The sequence below is a fragment of the Euprymna scolopes genome, chromosome 23 (assembly GCF_053919585.1).
Source record: "Euprymna scolopes isolate OS-2025 chromosome 23, ASM5391958v1, whole genome shotgun sequence".
Classification (NCBI taxonomy): Eukaryota; Metazoa; Mollusca; class Cephalopoda; order Sepiida; family Sepiolidae; genus Euprymna; species Euprymna scolopes.
Genome location: NC_136504.1, coordinates 54,666,563 through 54,686,993, shown reverse-complemented (window position 1 = coordinate 54,686,993; position 20,431 = coordinate 54,666,563). Strand labels below are relative to the sequence as shown.

At 35.5% G+C, this 20,431-nt stretch overlaps 1 protein-coding gene across 2 annotated transcripts in view; it reads right to left on the bottom strand.

Annotated features, from left to right (window-relative positions):
• The window catches only part of LOC145245901 (VPS10 domain-containing receptor SorCS3-like), a 1,435,182-nt gene that overhangs the window by 28,905 nt on the left and 1,385,846 nt on the right, over window positions 1–20,431 (bottom strand). Inside the window, exon 25 of one of the 2 annotated variants that reach the window (XM_080107637.1) lies at window positions 4,292–4,449. The exons of the other annotated variant lie outside the window; for it this stretch is intronic. Coding sequence (XP_079963763.1) covers window positions 4,292–4,449 — 158 coding nt within the window. The remainder of the gene's footprint in view (window positions 1–4,291; window positions 4,450–20,431) is intronic. 2 annotated transcript variants of the gene reach the window in all.

Genomic DNA, 20,431 nt, shown 5'->3' with positions numbered 1-20,431 from the left:
TTGTTTGGTGAGGAGGGCGGCTAGTCTCCCTGAAGGATTAAAAACAAGACCTTCCAAAGGGCGAATGAGCTCTTTTCTGGGTCAACGGCCAACTAGCACCGTGTATATTTGTGCGTGTGTATATGTGTATTGGGGTGGAGAGGGCTCCCGTAAGCCGTGGTGAAGGCAACCTTTCTAGGAGAAGCAAATCTCTGATTTAAAAAACATAAAGCGGAAGACCAGTATCCGCATTAAGCTGGTCTGCAGTTTAATTTGTTGCTGGCTATCTTGCTCTTGCTTGTTGCTGGATCTCAACATTTTGAACCGAGAGAGAGAATTAGCTGTCGTACAAAGCTAAGACTCTGTAACATCATATTTGTATAGATACTCCCTCAGACATTTGGGCTCCTGGATTTTAAATGTCTGAGGGAGTGGCACTCGTCTGACAAAACGTTGCAATCATCATGTATGTATGTATGTCTGTATGCCTAAAACTTTTGACAGAGGCGACGGATTTTCACGAGATCGGTATCGTTTTGAAACTTCGGACGACAAATATCGAAAAATTGGCTAAAAACATTAATTTTTTCACCCTAAACTGGGCACTTTTTTACAGGGAGGGGTTGCTTTTTTCGCCGATAGTTTTTAAAGTCATCCCCTCTTTTCGATGGACTAACCTTACTTTAAACATTCGTCACTCCCAGTTTGGCGATGGGCGCAACAGCAAAGACGTCACGTCTTTTTGTTCACATTCTTTTCCTCCTTCGCGTTACAGGTTCGAGCCTGCCTGCCTACTACCACTTTTTTTTTTTTTTTCTCAACATGCACTTCCAAACACCCGGGCAACGCCGAGCACCAAGGCTAGTATCAAATAAAATCCAATAAAATCATTGACTATCAACCTGGGTGTGCCAAGTTCGAATCCAGTTCATTCCAGAGAAACGTTTTAATCAAACCAACACTTGATTTTGTTTCTAACTTCCTGAAGAAGACGTAATAAAAACGTTTGTTTCGCAGATTCATATATCTGTTTTCTCCATGATTACGCATAGATTGAATATGGTTGTAAAAAATGAATAATTAAACAGCAACACACCTTTATGATGTATTTGTGAAGGAAATGAATACTGCTCAAAAGTCAGAGAGATTCATCCAGTAGTTTTATTTTTATAAAATAAATTCAACTTTTAGTCGTATGAGGAATATCGCCACTGTTATGAAAGCCAAGGGAGATTATTCAAACTTATGCGGGAGAAATCGGACTTTTGCGGTTGCTTGAAAAAAAATGCAATTACCTCCCTTAAAATCATAATTACAGCATTGATATTCTGCCTACGGCTAAAAATTGAATTCATTACACACACACACACACACACACACACACACACACACACACACCCATATATATGATGGACTCTCCCGTTGATTTCAATGTATGAGCTTCCGCCACAACAACTAAGTTGTTCAGAAATCTACACAGATGATTTGTTTATAATGGTGAAAGCTTTGTGTAGAACCAACCACACTTTTTGGTATTACTGCTAATCTTTGTCAGTGCAGATGACTGCCACAGGACAGAGTATACAGTAAACTGCAAGTTTTTACGTCAGAGTTTCCTTCTCCTAGGGCTGCATCTCTCCCGGTGAATTAATGCGCCCCCAGATACCAACCTGAAAATTTCTACGACTTGCACGGGATACACACGGCACCTACTCTTCCCAAATGGTCACCCATCTGGTACTGGCCAGGTTCAACATTGCTTAACTTCAGTGATCTGGCAAGAACCGGCATGTCAATGTGATTGTGCCGTGTGTGTGTGTGTGTATATATATATATATATATATATATTAAATTGTGATTCAATGAATTTCAAAAAAACCTTATTGAAATGAAGTGGTTGAGTTTCATATCAAAGATTTTTATTATTCTAAGCAAGACATAGAATACTTTAGTATATTAATCTCCTTAACCATTAGGGTTTCGATGTCTACCACCTCATCAGAGGAGAGAAAATATTAGCAAATATTTATAAAGGTGTGCACCCCATTTGCCAAAGTCAAATTTAATTTATTTTCTCTATCTTGTATATCGAGCAATTCTTATTTAGATGGGAACATTATATAATATTACTGCTAGTAATATTTTGTAAACCTTATAATCACAGATTTCCATACCAATTGATTGTTAAAAAACTATTCTGAAGTATATATATATATATACATAGACGTAAAATGAAATACACTTTTTGTTGCTATCAACACCTTTTTGAAGTCTTGATTTTGTTTACACAGTATATATATATATATATATATATATATATATATATATATATATATATATATATACATATATATATACATATATATATATATTTACATACATATATATATACATACATATATATACATACATATATACACACACACACACACACACACACATATATATATATATATATATATATATATATATATATATATATATATATATATATATATATATATAAACTACTGGATGAATTTCCGTAAGTTTTGGTAAGCAGTATTTGTCTTTCTTCCACAAGTAAGTAAACGTTTTCTTGTTTTCTTGCTTTTTTGTATATCCATATTGAATCTAGTTGTAACCACGGATAAGCACCACATTCTCTATCGAGATGGGAGTCAGATATGTTCAAAGATGGAATACTGTTACCACATCAATTAAAATCGAGTTTATGCATATTGTTATTACTTAAACGTATCACCATGATTAATTTATAATTTTTTTTATAGACTATCAAAGTATCACTCATATTTTTCTGTGAGATGTTAACCTGAAATCGACCTTCTTTCGTCAACAGAAAGCGAATTATCTTCCATCATGATAATTGCTCGTCCTCAAACAGCATTACTGACCAAAATTTATCTCAGAGAATTTGGTTAGGAAATCTTGCCCCATCCTGCATATATTCCTGAGCTAACCCACTTTTTTTTTTTCGAAGATTACAAAACCGTTTAGACGACCTTACGAGAACATCACAAGATGAGATTAAACATGGGTTAGATTAATGTTTCACATCGAAACCTAAATAATTTTAAAAGCGAGTAATGTATAAGCTCATTGACAGATGGAATCAATTTAAAAAGAGTAAATTTGATTATTGTTATGAATAAAGATTTTCAAAAACGGACAGTTTTTCATTTTCAAGATAAAATTTTAAATTAGCAAAAGTTTTTCACCAACGTCAGATATAAAACCAAGATAGGGATTCACACAACATAAGGGAGAGTAAGAGTGATAGACAGAAGCCTAGTAAAAGAAGGGTGACATGGTTATTTAATTGCAAATTACATCTAATTAAAACAATTCAGGGAGGTGATGGTGGTCTAATAGTTAACAACACAGACTGACGACCTGTGTGTTCCAAGTCCGAATCCAGTGCGTTCCACAAAAATCACTTTCACTTAGGATGTTGGCAACCTTCACATGGTCTCTCCTGCAATCTTTGATGTCTTTCTAGAAAGAAATCTGACTCGAATAACATCGGGGAAACCAATACCAACAATAGAATCTTCGGATTCATACGATATGATGATGATGGTGATGATGAGGACAGTTCAAGTATTTTGTTTTTTTAAACGTAACTCGATACCAAAATTAAGGAATATTTCAACATGTATTTTGTGTGATTAAAATATGTAGGAAAAAAGCCTCGGGGAAACAAACGTTGATTAACTCAGATTTAGTACAATAAAATAAAGGTAATGATATTATTCTTAGCTATTATTGCCTGTAATAAGGACTCAATCGTCAATGTCTAGTGAATTGCCATTTAAAATTGATAATAAGTACATTCATTTGTTATGCAACACCTATATTTGAAAATCATAGTACTTATGCAGAGAAGGTACCGTGCTGAAATAATAATGTTATCATTTAGAAACCTATTCTTAACATGTGGAGAGGAGGTTGCTTTGTAACTATTCTGCACTTTAACCTAAACATTTGATAAATAAACGATTGAAAAGCCTGCATTTAACTTAAAAATATTAAAAAAAAAACAGAAAAAAAACAAAACAAAAAAAAACAAAAAAACAAAAAAAAACAAAAAAACAAAAAACAAAAAAAAAACGAGTACGGTACCTTCTCTGTATAAGCACTAAAATAATGAACAGCACGTCTTTGTTAAAATAACAACCAGAATGAGAATAATAAACCGAAGACTTCAAATGTACATTTTTTTTCTGAATGTGAAATAGTTTGGTTATTAAAGAAGAAGAAGAAGAAGACGAAGAAGAAGAAGAAGAAGAAGAAGAAGGAAATGTTACTCTACCTCCCCCTGCTAGAGCCTCCGTTTGATCGTCAGTCATTTCAATATGGCTGAAGTTAGGGTTAGGGTCAAGGGGTGGGTCGTCGTCATCATCTTCTAGTAAACTGTCCGCTGCATCCCGGGCTTGCAGGAATGAATAACGCTGCACATGGTGGAATTTCCTATGGACAGAAATCAGAAACAACCAGTTATCTTAGAAAATAGATGCTCATCAGCTGCGACTGCTGAATTCTTCGAGAATATAGTACGAGTGGAAGAGAGTAGTCGTATAACAATAATTTTGATGGTGCTAATGCAGAATAGACCCCCAAAGAATTTTAGTACATATACAGATTTCCGAGTCTTGACTACGTAGCTATCTGAACAGAACACACTTATTTTTTGTTACGATTTATTATGTATTTTGGGAGGTGGGTGTGAAGACTGCAAGGAAGGAAGGCCAATAATTTTTTTCTTCATTTTGTCTATTATTTATATTTCTTTCGATCTTATTTTTGTGGTGGTGAAGGGTTTGTTGCCATCTGGACTTAGGATTAGGGTTAAGTTAATGGTAGTATTCTAGTGCGTTTTTATGGGGGAAGGAAAACTGCAAATAGCGGACGGAGGCTGATTAATTGGTAGTAAGCACATGTAAGAAGAAGAAAAAGGAGACAGAAAAGTAGTAATAGTAGGAGCAGGTGGAAGAGGAGGAGAAGGAGGAGATAGCAATGCTGCTGAAATAGAAGGAGGTGGACAATGTCCCAATTTATCTATTGCATATCTTGGCCAAGTCGGGAATTTGTCATCAAAACTCGGGGATCTCCGTTAAATTCTTGAATGTAGATGTCCTGCAGAAGTACGGATGTGAGTTGGCCTTATCCTTCAACAGAATAATAGAGTTAAGAAATAAATTCAAAACGGCTCAGAAGAGATTTATTTCTGTTTATTAACCTCCCCCCCACCATTCTCTTCAATCGATTAGGATGTGGCGCAAGGTCAATTTTTAGTGCCTTCAGACAGTCAGGGTCATCTGCAGAATCCCTTTCACCTCACCAATTCGGAAGTGCCAGAAAGGACGAGGCTTGCAAATAGTTCTGCCATAAGTGACATTTTTTTTTAGTCTGAAACAATTTAGTGTAGAGATAAGCTGACATTTCATCTTCATTGGTTTAGGAGCAAAATGACCATGCTACTTGACTTTTAACCATAAACTATACATTTAAGCAAAAAAATACTTTCAAATCAGTTTTCTATTTTATATATAACATGGTTATTGGGCAGGGGATGGCATTATTACCGATAGTTTAGTTATATTAGACTGAGCTCATGTTCAGGAGTGATGGAGAAAAAATTATAGCTAATTTGAACCATCTATCCTTATAAAAATCTGATCTGTAGAAATAAATGCTTATAGGAATAACAATAAAAAATGTGGTCTCAGTGAACCATTTTAGTTTTAGAAACAAAGAGAAGCGACAGAAATGTTGTTCCAAACAAAATGGCAGTCTCAATACAAAGAAGCTTTTGATTGCAACAGCTTGCAGACAAAGAAGAATATAGTTTCCCATTGGATAGCCAAAGTCTTGCATTGTAAAGTTTGCAGATGAAGAGTAAAATGTAAACACAAAAAAATTATGTGCAGAGATTCTAAAAGATCTAGTATATTTTATGGAATGATTTCTGTTTTTGATTGGTCGATAGCAGAACGTCATTGCATTTGATTGGTCAGTTCCTATGACACCTGTCTTTTAAGTTTTCGTAATCATACCCTGTTTATTATACCAAAAATATTGCAACAGATATATTTTTAAATGTATCATATTATTTGTTTAATTTTTTTAACAACTGAAAAGTTAAATTTTAGTAAAAGGCAAGACTATGGTATGTTAAAGCAATGTCATTATTTAAGGAGTCAAGGAGCGAAATCTACAGAAAGCAAAAGCCCGACTAGCCTTTAACTGAAGTTTGACGGAGGAATTGACCAACGGCTGTAAATCTTCAATATCCACCCATTTTACAGGTTGGAACGATAAAATTGTCGCCCTAAAGAAAACAACACTATAGCTTTATTTGAAAGCTTTTATTGAAAAAAATCAATTCAGGTAACTTGATTATGTAGTGGAGTTGACATCTATTCAATGTAGCCGCCTTCAGCCTCAATCACTACCTCGATAGGGTCTGGAACTGGAAGCAGGCCTTTTTCACAAGAACTGGCGGGAGCTGGGTAAATACTCGGTCGATGGCAATGATCCGGCTGACTTTAGTATTGTGGGAGGTCATGTTGGTGATGTTATCGATATATGACCAAACGAAGTAGTTCAGCAGGTTCAGGTCGGGGAAGGAAAGGGGGAAGGCAAGTGAGAAAAGTGTACAAAGTCATAGCAATCCTTCTGAAGCAAAGCCTGGGTCTCTTAAGACTTGTGGGCTGGCACCGATTCTTGCTGCCACACCCAGGTTCTGCCAGCGGCCACCTGATTGCACTAGGGGATCACCACACTCTTTAGCACATTCTTTGGGGTTGATTTCAAGCCGACTTTAAAAATGTGAGATGGCATGATGTGGCCCTCACTTGAAACCACACCAAAGACCATAACCGTGGCTGGGAACTTTGTTTTCATCACCCTGGGCACATCTCTATTATTTTGGCAATCCAATGATGCATTTTGAAGGTGTTGGCAATGGTCCTGTTCTTGGATCGGTAGAGAGCATGAGTTGTACAGCAGCGCATGCCCGATCTCGCTTGTTGAACATTGTGTCACTTTAAGACATGATAGAAGGTAACTATCGCTCTTGGGATTTGTACACAACTGGCCAACTAGTAGATGGTCTGCAACAAAAAAAGAAAACCGGTTTTCATCAAACGGAAATGAAATCATGTCGTCTTTTCTAGGGGGACAATTTTATTGTTCCACCCTGTATAACGGTCACTTTCTCTGTATCACTGTTTCTCTGTGTCTGTTACTTCGTTAGTCTCAGTTTTTGCAAATGTAAGAAATATATTTCAGAATTTGTCTCATTTCGATATTGAGATATCTTAACTTCTTTACTTAAGTGGAAAGCCTTGCATTAATAGTAAATAATAAATTTTCAACAAATAAAGCAAATGCCAAGACCGGAAATCGAAAGCTTGAGATCTTTAGTCTTCGGTTTTACCAACTGAGTTGTTTGGACTTTCTTATAAATAGAGCTTAAAACATAAACTTAACGAAATAATCGTAGTTTTGGCGTGACGTAATAGATTTATGATTTAAATCATGTTTCAAAGCATGAATTAAAATAATAATGATGATAATAATAATGCTGCTGATAATAATAATAATGATGATGATGATGATGATGATGATGATGATGATGATAACAATAATGATAATGATCATGATGATGATGATAATAATAATAATAATGCTGATAATAATAATAATAATAATAATAATAATAATAATAATAATAATGATAATAATAATAATGATAATAATAATAATGATAATAATAATATTAATAATAATGCAAGCATAAAAACGAGAACCACAAAATCCTATGGGACATGGACACACAGGCGGACAAACCCATTCAAGCAAGAAGACCAGATGTCGTAATAATTAACAAGAAAGAAAAATCCTGTCAAATCATTGATTTTGCTGTCCCAGCTGACCACAGGGTGAGTATGAAAGAAAAGGAGAAACGGAGCAAATACACAGAGCTAGACAGACAACTGAAAGCGATATGGAAGATGAAGAAAATCAGAATAATACCTATAATAGTAGAAGCATTAGTGTTATATATATAGTTCATTATTATTATTATGATTATTCTTTTCTTGTTGTTGTTGTTGTTATTGTTGTTATTAAAAGTGCATGTTAGAGAGTCTTATTAAGAGAGAGTCTTATTAAGAGATGTTGCTGTTGAGAGAGATGTTCGTGTTATGACGAGATTCATATATATAAAATGTTCATACTTAGAAGTGTAGAAGCGCTTAGAGTGAGGAGACAGTCTTAGTGTTCACATTGTAGATATGAGATGTGTATGTAAAGACATTTTAAACCACATGATATAGAAGGCATATAATGACAATTTCCACTTTACCTTTTGGTAGAATTACAACACAAAGACGACGTTTATAAAAACACATGATGGGTTTATTTCCATGGACCGGCCAGTGGCTTTGCTTTCAGGAATTCAAAGTTTCACATTCTATGTTTCAAAGGTGACCGTCTCGCTTCTAGACGTTCGACTTCCAACTCCAGACTATCGTCTGTCGACCTCAGACTCCCTCTGACTCTCTCTCAGTCTCTCTCTCAGTTTCTCTTTGCTTAACTCTAAAGTTTCTAACTATATCGAGAACTTTCCATTTTCCATGACGTCATACACATGTTAAAACATGTGTCTTCTTTCACGTGTTCTGGAAATGCGTGTCCAAACTTTTTCCTTTTAACCTATATTCCCAGTAACCTATTTTCCTTTTAATCTATATTCCCAGTAACCTATTTTTCCAATATGTTAAAAACATGTTTATTAAATTATCTTATTGTTGCATTCTTCAATTGAATTTTCATAACAGAATTGACAATGCACATTCTTTTCTTAAAACTATTTTATCTCTAATCTACACAATGGTTTGTTTTTTTCATTCCATTTGCTAATTCTCTCTCGTAATCTTCCTAAACCTAAATTACGAGGTTCGAATTTCGCCTATTCTATTTCATTTTCATTTTAACTAAATCTCTCTATTTTTATACTTACATGAAAAGGGGACAGCCCTTATCATGTAACATCCCCCCTTCCATATTTCACAAAAAAAAAATGTATGCATTTTTAAATTTAGTACATTTTTTTTTCTACATCTACACAACCACACGGCTAGGAAAGATCAGGCTAAAAAAAAACTTATTACCACGGACAGATTATTGAAAAAAAAAACCCCCCCAAAACCCTCCCAAAATCAAGAAATCAAGACTGTCAAATTAAAAAAATAAGGGGGGGGGGAAGAAGAAAGAAAAAAAACATGAACAAAATACAAACGAGGTAAGTCGAATTCGATTCTTTCTTTGCTTGTTTCTGCTCTAAAGTTACATATATATACATATATACATTAAAAAAAAAAATCATGTAACATTAGGAACAATCCCGAAACACATTGAAAAAAGAATGGGAGAAATTGGAATCAGAGGAATAGCTGCAAAGATACAACGACTAACGATAATGAAAACGGTTGAAATATTAAGGAAAACCATTGAATGCGGAGAATAATACACATGAAACACATGCGTGAACCAGACAATCTGCTGCAGAGGCAAAACATGAAGAAGCTTTACAGGGAATGAAGGACAATGAAGCTGCATATCGACAACAACTACATCCCCATCACGCATACCTTCCCATTGCCCCATCACCGCCCCTCCTCTAAAAAAGTGTGAAACAAAGAGCTGAGAAGGGTCAAGGAGGAGGGAAAGACTGAGGAGAAAGCGCTAACCAAACCCCCGCTGGACAAGTGCGAAAAGAACTGAGACTTTGGAGAGGCTTAGTGCCACTCAAATTCCAGTACAGACCAATGGCCGCTGCCAGCGAGAAATCAATGGTGAGAGGCTGTTGCGATGACGCAAATTTATATGCAAATACTATCGAAGGAGGTGGAGAGTGTTTGAAGTCTGGGGAGACTTGTCACTCAGCTTCCAGGAAACACCACAGGCTTTCAATCAGACCTATGATGACCTCTGTGAAAGCTCCATGTGAGCCAATAATAATAATAATAATAATAATAATAATAATAATAATAATAATAATAATAAAATAAAATAAATCGATGGCTAAACATTAATTCAAAATACATATTTTAGTTTATATATTCAAATTCCATTTAAAAAGATCAATTTTCAAATAAAATCTAAAATTCATTGCTTGACTCAAAGAATACAATGTTTAACAAATCTTTTTGCTCTATCTAGTATATTGAGCAATTTTATTTGGCTGGGATTGTCTTATATGAATATTTCCGTCTAGTATTCTATAAGACTAGAAACCATGAGATTCACCAACCTGTAATTCCTTTCAATACCTCAAAGTATATATATATATATAATAAAATAAAAATTACACTTAAGTTTGCCAAATGATCCAAGATGGTAAAACTAAAGTATATTATAAATATTAAAGAATTAATATTTATAAAGTAATCTCAACCAGAGATGCTCGATACAACCAAATACGAGATAGAGTTTATAATGAGAACAGGTAGTTGATAAAACATGTTAAAAAACACTTTGAAAAAGAGTTAAAAACATATTTAATTTGCTTGCAAAAGTATTTGATGAAACTACAAGTAAGTCATAGATCTTACTTGCTAACAAAAAGTGAAGCAGAGGGAATAGCGTAAGGAAAAAAGTGATTTCATGTGAATGGATAGTCTTGTAAGGGTAACGCTACCTAAAGACACACATAATATATATATATATATATATATATATATATATATATATATATATATATAATACAATTTAAAAAAATGAAATAATGCTACCTAAAGACATGCATAATATCTCTCTCTCTCTCTCTTTCTCTCTCTCTCTCTCTCTCTCTCTCTCTCTCTCTATATATATATATATATATATATATATATATATATATATATATATATATTAGTGGCCTAATAAGGCCACAGATGTAAAAACCAAGGTAGCAAAACTAAAGTTGGCCTACAGGACTCTGTATATACAAATGTAGGCAAATTTGGAAATATTTTATTGGTTTGAAAATATAGGTTCTTTTTATTAATTGTCATAAAATTTTAACCATAAAATAGTATTATAATCTTCAAAAAGTTAGCAAATTTTCATGTAGTTTCATATCATAGAACCAAAGATATGAGCATTTCAATATTCAATTTTGTTACAAGTATAGATATATCCATAATTCAGACCCTATTTTTGTCACTTTTTTATAACGATAAAATGTTTCAATCATAGTCATTTGTTTTCCTAGTTTTGCATATGGACTACAAAATATCTGATATTCCCCCCAAACCTCTGGCCTTGATGGAGAGGAGACTAAAAATTGCTTCTATGGTTTCAAATGATCTGACATAACAGTAAGGGAAGACTTGATTCCAAATATTTCTCATATGTTATATCTCCCCTCTTTGGTTTTCATACATAAAGTAAAAAGCTGGTTACTTTCCATGCATCTAAAACCAAGCTTCTCTCTTTACATCATCAACGTTCTGATCCACATCTGGCATCAATTGAAATGAATGGCTCTCGTCTTCAGGAGGCCTCAAGTTTTGACAAGCTTCTGGGCTTGACCGTCACTCCTGATCTTAAATGGAACACGTACATCAAATCTGTTGCCAAGACCGCTGGAAAAATGGTGGGATCTTTCTATCGATCTAGTAGATATCTCACTGCTGGTGCAATTCTCTGTCTATATAAGAGCCAGGTACGTCCAAGGATGGAATACTGTTGCCACATCTGGGCAGGAGCTGCTAGAAAGGACTTGTCCATCCTTGATAGGGTTCAAAATAGACTTCATAGCCTCGTAGGAGATGTCCTTTTCTCTTCCCTGCAACCTCTATCTCACAGAAGAGATGTTGCGAGTTTGTCTCTGCTTTATCCTTATTTTCATGGCAAGTGCTCGGCTGAGCTTCAGTCTATGGCCTCTCCTCGCCAAACTTTCACAAGAAACACTCGTCTAGCTGAAAACAGTGTCAATAATTCTCCCCACTCTTTATCTGTGCCTAAACCTAAACGTAGATTCCATGAACAAAGCTTCTTTCTTAGAACTGCACGCCTGTGGAATTGTCTTCCGTTTTCCTGCTTTCCGGCTGACTACAATATGGTTGTGTTCAAGTCTAACGTAAATAAGTTCTTGATGAGCCGTTCCATATAAGTTAACAAATTTACCGAATGTCCATTACTAATGATTACTATATTGTCCAATTTTTACTGTACACTCTTTAACCCTTATTCTCGAGTGGCCTCCGGGTCTTGATAATGTGGTGATGCCTGTGTAAAAAAAAAAAAAAAAAATTTCACAGTGTATAAGGATTATTTGATACTGGAGATATTCATGATCGTACCCTATTTCCAAAAGAGGAGAGATATAACATATGAGAAATATTTGGAATCAAGTCTCCCCTTGCTGTTATTTTAGATCGTTTGAAACCATAGCAGCAATTTTTAAGGCCAGAGGTTTTGGGGGAAATATATATATATATATATATATATATATATATATATATATATATATATATATATATATATATATATAGTTGAAGAATAAAAGTTATATATAACTTTATTATATTATCAGAACAATGAAGAAAAATAAAAAAAAAATAAAAAGAAACCTCTTTAGGTCATGGTATTTTGAAATCAAATGCTTCTCATCAGAAGAGGAGAAGGGCTAGAATTATACAAAATGTATATATATATATATATATATATATATATATATATATATATATATATATATATATATATAACTGACTTAATAGCATTTAGATCGGAAATTTCCAATCTAAATGTAATTCAGCCAGTTTTTATCGATCAGACGTCGTAGATCTATATCAACCCCTTGATCTAAAGGGGCATGCGCTTATGGTTATATATCGTGTGTAACACCCTGGGTGCTGGTTTACATGCCCAGGACGTAACAGAGATATCCTTACAGTGCGGATTAACAAAGACACTCTACCCACTAAACGATCGGGCTACAACTGTTAGGATCATGTCCATAGATAAAATCTGGATAAATCAGGAGCTAAAATTCGATGATGACCCTACTTTCAAAGACATGATAAAGATGCAGCACTTCATTGGCTACAATATGGTCCAGGTAAGGAATCTCTACGATGAACCGAATCAAAGTTATTATCGAACATGTAATGCTAACGTTTTCCGTAACTTTTTTTTTTTACCAAGGAGTCACCACTTATCAAGGCCCGGAGGCCACTCGAGGATAAGGGTTAATAAGTGTACGGTAGTCAGTGGGATAATATCGTAGTAACTGTTAGTGGTAGAAATGTTGTAAATTGGATTACTTAAGGGAACGGCTCATCAAGAACTTGTTTACGTTGGACTTGAAGACGACCATATTGTAGTCAGCTGGAAAGCAGGAAAACGAAACAAAGTTCCACATTCGTGCAGTTCTAAGAAAGAGGCTTTGTTCATGGAATCTACGTTTAGGTTTAGGCACAGATAAAGAGTGAGGGAAATTATTGAGTGGTTTCAGTTATACGAGTGTTTTTCGTGAAAGTTTGGCAAGCGGGAGGCATAGATTGGAGCTCAGACGAGCACTTGCCACGAAAATAACAAAAAAAGCAGAGACAGGCTCGCAAGGTCTCTTCTGTAGGGAAGAGAAAAGGGTGTCCCCTACTAGGCTACGAAGTCTATTTTGATCTCAAGCCAGGATAAAGTCCTTCTAGCAGCTTGACATATATATCCTAAAATTAAATTAGTTCTTAATTAGGCCATCTCCGATATTTAGAGCGAATTTGTTGATAATTGGTCAAGTGATGTGAATACTAGACTATACACAAATGAACATAGTACAAACTCGACCGAAAATATAATCTCTTTAGCGGATATAACAGACAATAAAAAATATAGAAAACAAAATAAAAAGCAATTTTAAAGTTAAAAGGAGAACAATAAAAAATGAATAATAATCCTATTAACTTTTTCGAGTTGCCCAAAATAAATGGATGGACACGCTATAAAAGCGTAATTAAGTTACATTTTTAACGATGATAATGAAGACCGAAACGCGTCTACCAGATTCATTAAAAAATGTTTGTTGTGTCTCTGCTTATAACACTCTACTGTGAAAATAATTAGTGATTAACAAGGAATTAGGAACAAAGGGGGAAAATGGAAAAAAGGAAAAAGAAAGGAAAAACAAAATCAAACTGAAACACACACACACACACACACACACACACACACACACACACACAACATATTCGAAAATCTAATCAAATTTCAGCACGAAAATTCTAGACAGATTTTTAAACAAACAAGCAGCTTCAAACCGTTGCATCGCGATAATGTAATTGATTTGCAAAACTCTGGGCCTTAATTTAATTTGATTTCAAAATTTATTTATACGTTGTTAAAATAAACTATGAAATCTAAAGAGAGGGCCGATAATAAAAGTGTACAAGTTGGCGAGATGAGCTTGTTGCGTCGCCATTTTGTATTCACTGGCATGACCGTGCTTACGTGTTAGGTTGCTTTGTTTACGGCATATCAACCCTTTCCGGGTTATTTCATGCCGAATTTTTTAATTTTTTTTCGAAAAAAACAAAAAAATAAACAAAATAAAAAAAAATGCTTCAAGTTGTTTATACATTCAACTATTTACTAATGGCGTTTGGTTTGATTGTTTTATTTTACGACATGTCAAACCTTTTCGGGATATTTACTACCGTATCTAGTCATCTTGGATTAAAAAAATGTTTCAAGTTTGTACGAGCCTTTTTCAAGTCTCACACAAAAACACACATTCACATTTCAAGCTATGTCGTATACATACGCGCACACAAACATACGCGCCCACGTCCACACATGTACACATATTCACGTTCGCGTACATACACTCACATTCACGGTATATACACACACGCTAACCCATACATATGTACTCACACACGCGCACACGAACGCACACATGGACGACGTCACTTCCGCTTTCTAAGGAAATATACACATGCGCAAAGGACCACCGAAAACGAGTATAAAAGAGAGAGTAACAAACGGCTCTTCCTTTTCCAGCCCAGCTTCCGTGCTGGTCGGCCGGTCTTCGGACCACCCGCGTGCGTCACGCCCACTTACTACTATGTATGGGGCACTAGCTAACAGACCGTATGTACACATTCACACTCTTTCTCTCTCTATCTACTACTGGTTCATGAGAACACCTTCGCGTAGCTGACTGCTAACTGATGTCAACTGTCATATCCTCTTCTTTGTCTACACGCTGGACTGTCATTCTCATTTTCACTACAACACTTATTTCTCTTCCCACGCGCGAACAAACGATAGTGACCCGAACTTGAGATGAACACACATTTCCTTTTCTTGCTACAACACCAGTCCCGCAACGAACATTGGTTACATACGCGCGGACATGAACACATGTTATAACTAAAACGTTCATTCTTTCAACAGTAAATAAACGACGTTTATCTTATCCATCAATTGAGTCTTTGTTTCCTTCAATTCCATTCGTTTCATTATTTTCTTGTGGCGAGCTAGGGTATTATATCCTGGTCCGCAACATGTTCTTTGCATTCACTAATATATATTTATGGTGTTTAGTAGTGTTTTTTTTTGTGGCATATCAATCTTTCTCAGGATCTTTAATGCCGAATCGAATAATATTAGAAACAACTTGAAGCATAATTGTTTTCTATCTTCAAATATTTATTCATGGTGTTTGGTTTGGTTGTTTTTTTTTTGCCACTTTGACTTGGGGGGAGCTACTATCCGGGACATAAATTGCAGGGATACAATGTAGGGAGTTGAGCAGCAAGACGTCTGTTTACATTACACTTGAACTTCTGCATGCCAGTACAGTTGGGAAAGCAGGAAACCAGAAGGAAATTCCAAAATCTAGCAGTTCTAGCGAAGAAACTATTAGAGTAGAAGGCTTTCTTACATCTACTGTGTTGATTGTCGGTTTGTCGGGGGTATTTACGTCAAGGGGGTACAAGGGCTTGTAGTTCATCAGAGTATCCATCATTAAAATACTTGTAGAACAGGCAGAGGGATGCAACATTTTATTGGTGGGACACAGGTTGAAGATTAGATGACAGTTCGGGACCTATTAGGTCGGCGACTCTCTTTTGAACCCTGTCCAGGAGCGAGAGACTTGTTGCAGATGCACCAACCCAAATGCCAAGGGAATGGAAAACACCAACAACAATGTAAAGGGAATATAAAGCATGATAACATTAATGCTTCTTGCATTTTAGGTCAGGAATCCGGTATCTTCAGCCTGATCTGGTATCAGCAGATTTATTCATTTATATTATATAAAGGAAATGACTGCATGCCAAACGACTGTGTATCATATTGATTGGCTGTTTGGTTTCTATAAATAATTCCTTTAAATTGATGACATAGCATCTAAAATTATAAAACCCAATGGACGATCGAATTAATGCCTAGAGTAGATATCATTGAAGTGTTATTTATGTAGCGGTATGATCGCCGACTTTCTAAGCCAATCATGTGTTGCGTAATTACTCATGATTATAAAGTGGGGATTAAAATGTACATGAAAATCCAATTAAACGCTAATTAGTTTTCTACTTGTTGCCGGACCGATAAGAATATAAGCCCCCACCTACCGGCCGATCACACAGTCAATTCAACCAAAGTAAGAATAACACGGCTGAAAGGTTAAGGTATAATCACCAAGCTTTATTTTGACTAGGATAAATATGATACAGGTAGTTGCTTCATTGGGGGTACAGTAGCAAATAAACTTGTCCTTTTCAAATAAACTTGTCCTTTTAAAGTAGATGGAAAACTAAACTTCTACATTGAAAAACAATTTATTGCATTTACCTATAACTAGCGGGGCATGTGGAAATTCCACAGGGGACTCATTCATATGTAATATATTGATGTTGGCATTCTGTAGATGTTCAGTGTAAATGGAGACGCTTTGATTTTATTGTAGCTTTTTTGTTAAAACTGTAAAAGTATTTATCTAGGCTAGCAAGAACGCCAGGCAAAGCCCAGTCGTAAAGTACGCTTAAATATGATATTTTAATTCTTGCAGATTTCGTATATATTATTATAGAGTTAATGTTCTATCGATTTTTATATATTATAAAGTTGCAATTTCAAAAATAAAAACAAAAATATCTACATGACTTGGGCGCATTAGCTTGAATCGAAACCGAAATAAAATTTTTTAATATATATATATATATATATATATATATATATATATATATATATATAGTTTTGAAAATAATAAGCGGAAGTTTCTCGAGAGCTCTTTCGGCTATCATCTCATCAGGAGAAAATCGATAGCGTACAAAATAATATTGTGTCGAAAATAAAGAGTTCTAATGGGGAACTTATTAAATGTGCCAAAAGTACGGGGACACTAAAATAAATTTATTTACGTTTAAAAACGATTAAAATGTTGGCACAACGAGGGAGGAAAAAAACAAAAAACAAAAACGGGAGAAAAGATTCAAAGTTCCCCAAAGAGAAACAATGCGTTGAATGTTTCCTTTTGCCGGCACAAAGAAGGTTGAATCTTTAAATGGTTTTTGGAGCCCGCTTCATGTAGCACCTCAAACCAATCTATTTTATATCTATCGGCACATCACGGGTTGTCAACCAAATGCTGGCCAATAGCAGAGTCCAAGGCTGCAGAAGGAAGGAGACCACCAGACCCCATCCTCCCTTGTCTGATCTTCGATGGAACATGCTGGTTTATACGAGTCAAAAGGTGCAAGGATGTTCGCCCAACATAACCAGCATCGCACTGGCATTTAAATTGATATACAATATTGCTATTTTGGATGTAAGGCAAACTATCCTTGCGAAAAGACGGAAAGCAGGTCTCGTAGTATATACCAAACGCAAGGACACAGAATAATAGCAGTCGTAAATACTTCTGCGAATCTGTTTGGAAAGTCTATTACTCTTTTCCCCAATCCACGGTAATTTTAAATAAACCGGGCATTTCAAGGGTCCAAACTTTTTAGGGGATTTAAAATCCGCAACCTTTTTGAAAATATAGTCATCAATAAGGTCATATTGATGAATATTTCCCTGATCTTATCGAGTTCGGCGTCTAATCTGTTAGGCGAACAAATCGTGAGGGCTCTATGTACCAAAGTATTAATTAGGCCTACCTTACGTGATTTTGGTACAAAAGACAACCAGTCCACATATAGGCCAGTAAATGTCGGCTTTCTATAAATTGTAGTGAGAAAGCCCCCCCCCCATTGAGCGTTCAACAAGAACATCCAAGAAAGGAAGCGAATTGTCCTTTTCACTTTCCATAGTGAACTTAAGAGCCCCATGCAAGGAATTCAACCTATTAAAAAATATCGACGCTTCACTTTGCGATGGAAAAATAGCAAAAGTGTCGTCAACATATCTGAAATATGCAGTGGGTTTAGTTGTAGAATTAAACATAACGGATTCATGGTACCCGACGAAAATATCCGCTAAAGTTTGGGCCAACGGATTCCCCATTGAAACCCCGTCGACCTGACAGTACATAATATCACAAAAACTAAACTCTACGGATTTAGTGCACATTAAAATGAGTTCAATAAGAATCTCTTTAGAAAACCGTGGAGCAGTCAGGCGACCATCATAGAGCGTGTCGGTACATATACGTATAGTCTCATCCAACGGTATGTTGGTAAAGAGACTAGAGACATCAAATGAGCACATAAAAGACGTCTCTGCATTTGAATCCAACCTACGTACACAATCAACGAACTGAAAAGAATCTGGGATGCAATGCGTGGTATATAACTCGCGCACAGGTTGCAGAATTTCCATAAGCCACTGAGCCAAAGAATGTTGTGCTGAACCAACCATTGATAAAATAGGTCTCAGTGGAACACCTTGCTTATGGATTTTGAGGAGACCATACATTCTGGGACGTTGTGACCCAGAGGGCCTAATCCTGTAATAGACACCCTTGCAAAAAACCTTCTTTTTAAATAATGCAAGTAGACGTCTTTGCATTTTAACCTCGTTCTTGCAAGTATTATCCGTCAACTCGACGGGGCCGAGTTTACGGAATTTCGAAACATCATTGAAAATAACTGCCATTTTCTCAACGTAGTCCGATTTGTCCCAAATCACCACTCCTGCACCTTTGTCCGGTTTGCACATATAAATATCAGTATTAGACTTAAACGCTTTCATAGTTTTAAATTGCGTTATGCTCCAGACAAAGTCGCTATGATCGACAGGTGGGTTACTGTATCGGTGAGCTAAGGCAACTAAATTAGATTTCATCCCAGCAATTTTTTCCGGGGAATTCGGCACATTATGTCTAAGTTGAGAGAACAAAACTTCAAAGGCAGAAAGTGTTCTCTCTTTATTTATACTCGTAGGGGGAATACAAAAATCTAAACCCCTAGACAAAACTCTATTTTCAATTTCTGTAAGAACAGTTTTTGAAAAATTGAAAATATGTTTGCTTCCATTAATGGGTTCACACCCATATCTTCTGCGAACCAGAAGAGCAAGTTGTTTACTATTGTCTTTGGAAACATTTTGCCTAGCAAATTGATCACCGATAGATAAATACTTGCAAAAACGGAAAAAGTCAAAAAAGGACAGGAACCCCTTCACTACGGACCAGAGGTGATGACGATTAATAATATACGCCTCTAAGTGTCCCCATGTATGTCTGCCTAAAACTTTCGACAGAGGCCACGGATTTTCATGAAATCAGTATCATTCTGAAGATGGACCCTTCGGACGACAAATATCGAAAAATTGGCCAAAACATTAATTCCTTCACCCTCAACTGGGCACTTTTCTACAGTGTTTTTTTGTCGATATTTTCGAAAGTCATCGCCTCTTTTCGATTATCTAGCCTTAATTTAAACCTATGTCAGTCTCGGTTTCGCAATAGGAGCAACAGCTAATGTGTTACGTTATTTTCATGTTCTTTTCCTCCTTCGCGTTACGTTACGTTACGTTACTACTGCTTGCGTAGTGCCACTTTTTTTTATTTTTGCTCAATACACACCTCCAAACACCTGGGCAACCTCGTTATTCAATATAAAAATAGATTACTGGAGTGCCATTAGTTATAATCGAAACTGAAACCAAAACTTATGAAGAATTCTTGATAAAATCATTTATATAAAAAAAGATGAGTTAAGTACAATCAGCCATAATCGAAACCGAAACCAAAATTTATGAAGAATTCTTGGTAAAATAATTTATGGCAAGAAAGGGAAATACATAACAATTAAACGACCCGGATGTAAGCATGACATATAAAATAACACACATGCTAACGTATTAATCTATATATCTATAAAAGTAAACGTGTCTGTGTATCTGTCTGTCTGACAATTTCCTGATCTTAATAAAATCGAGGATTTTTTGACCATTTAAATATGTTATAGTATAGATTTCTTGTGTTCTTTTGGTCTTACATTATTCA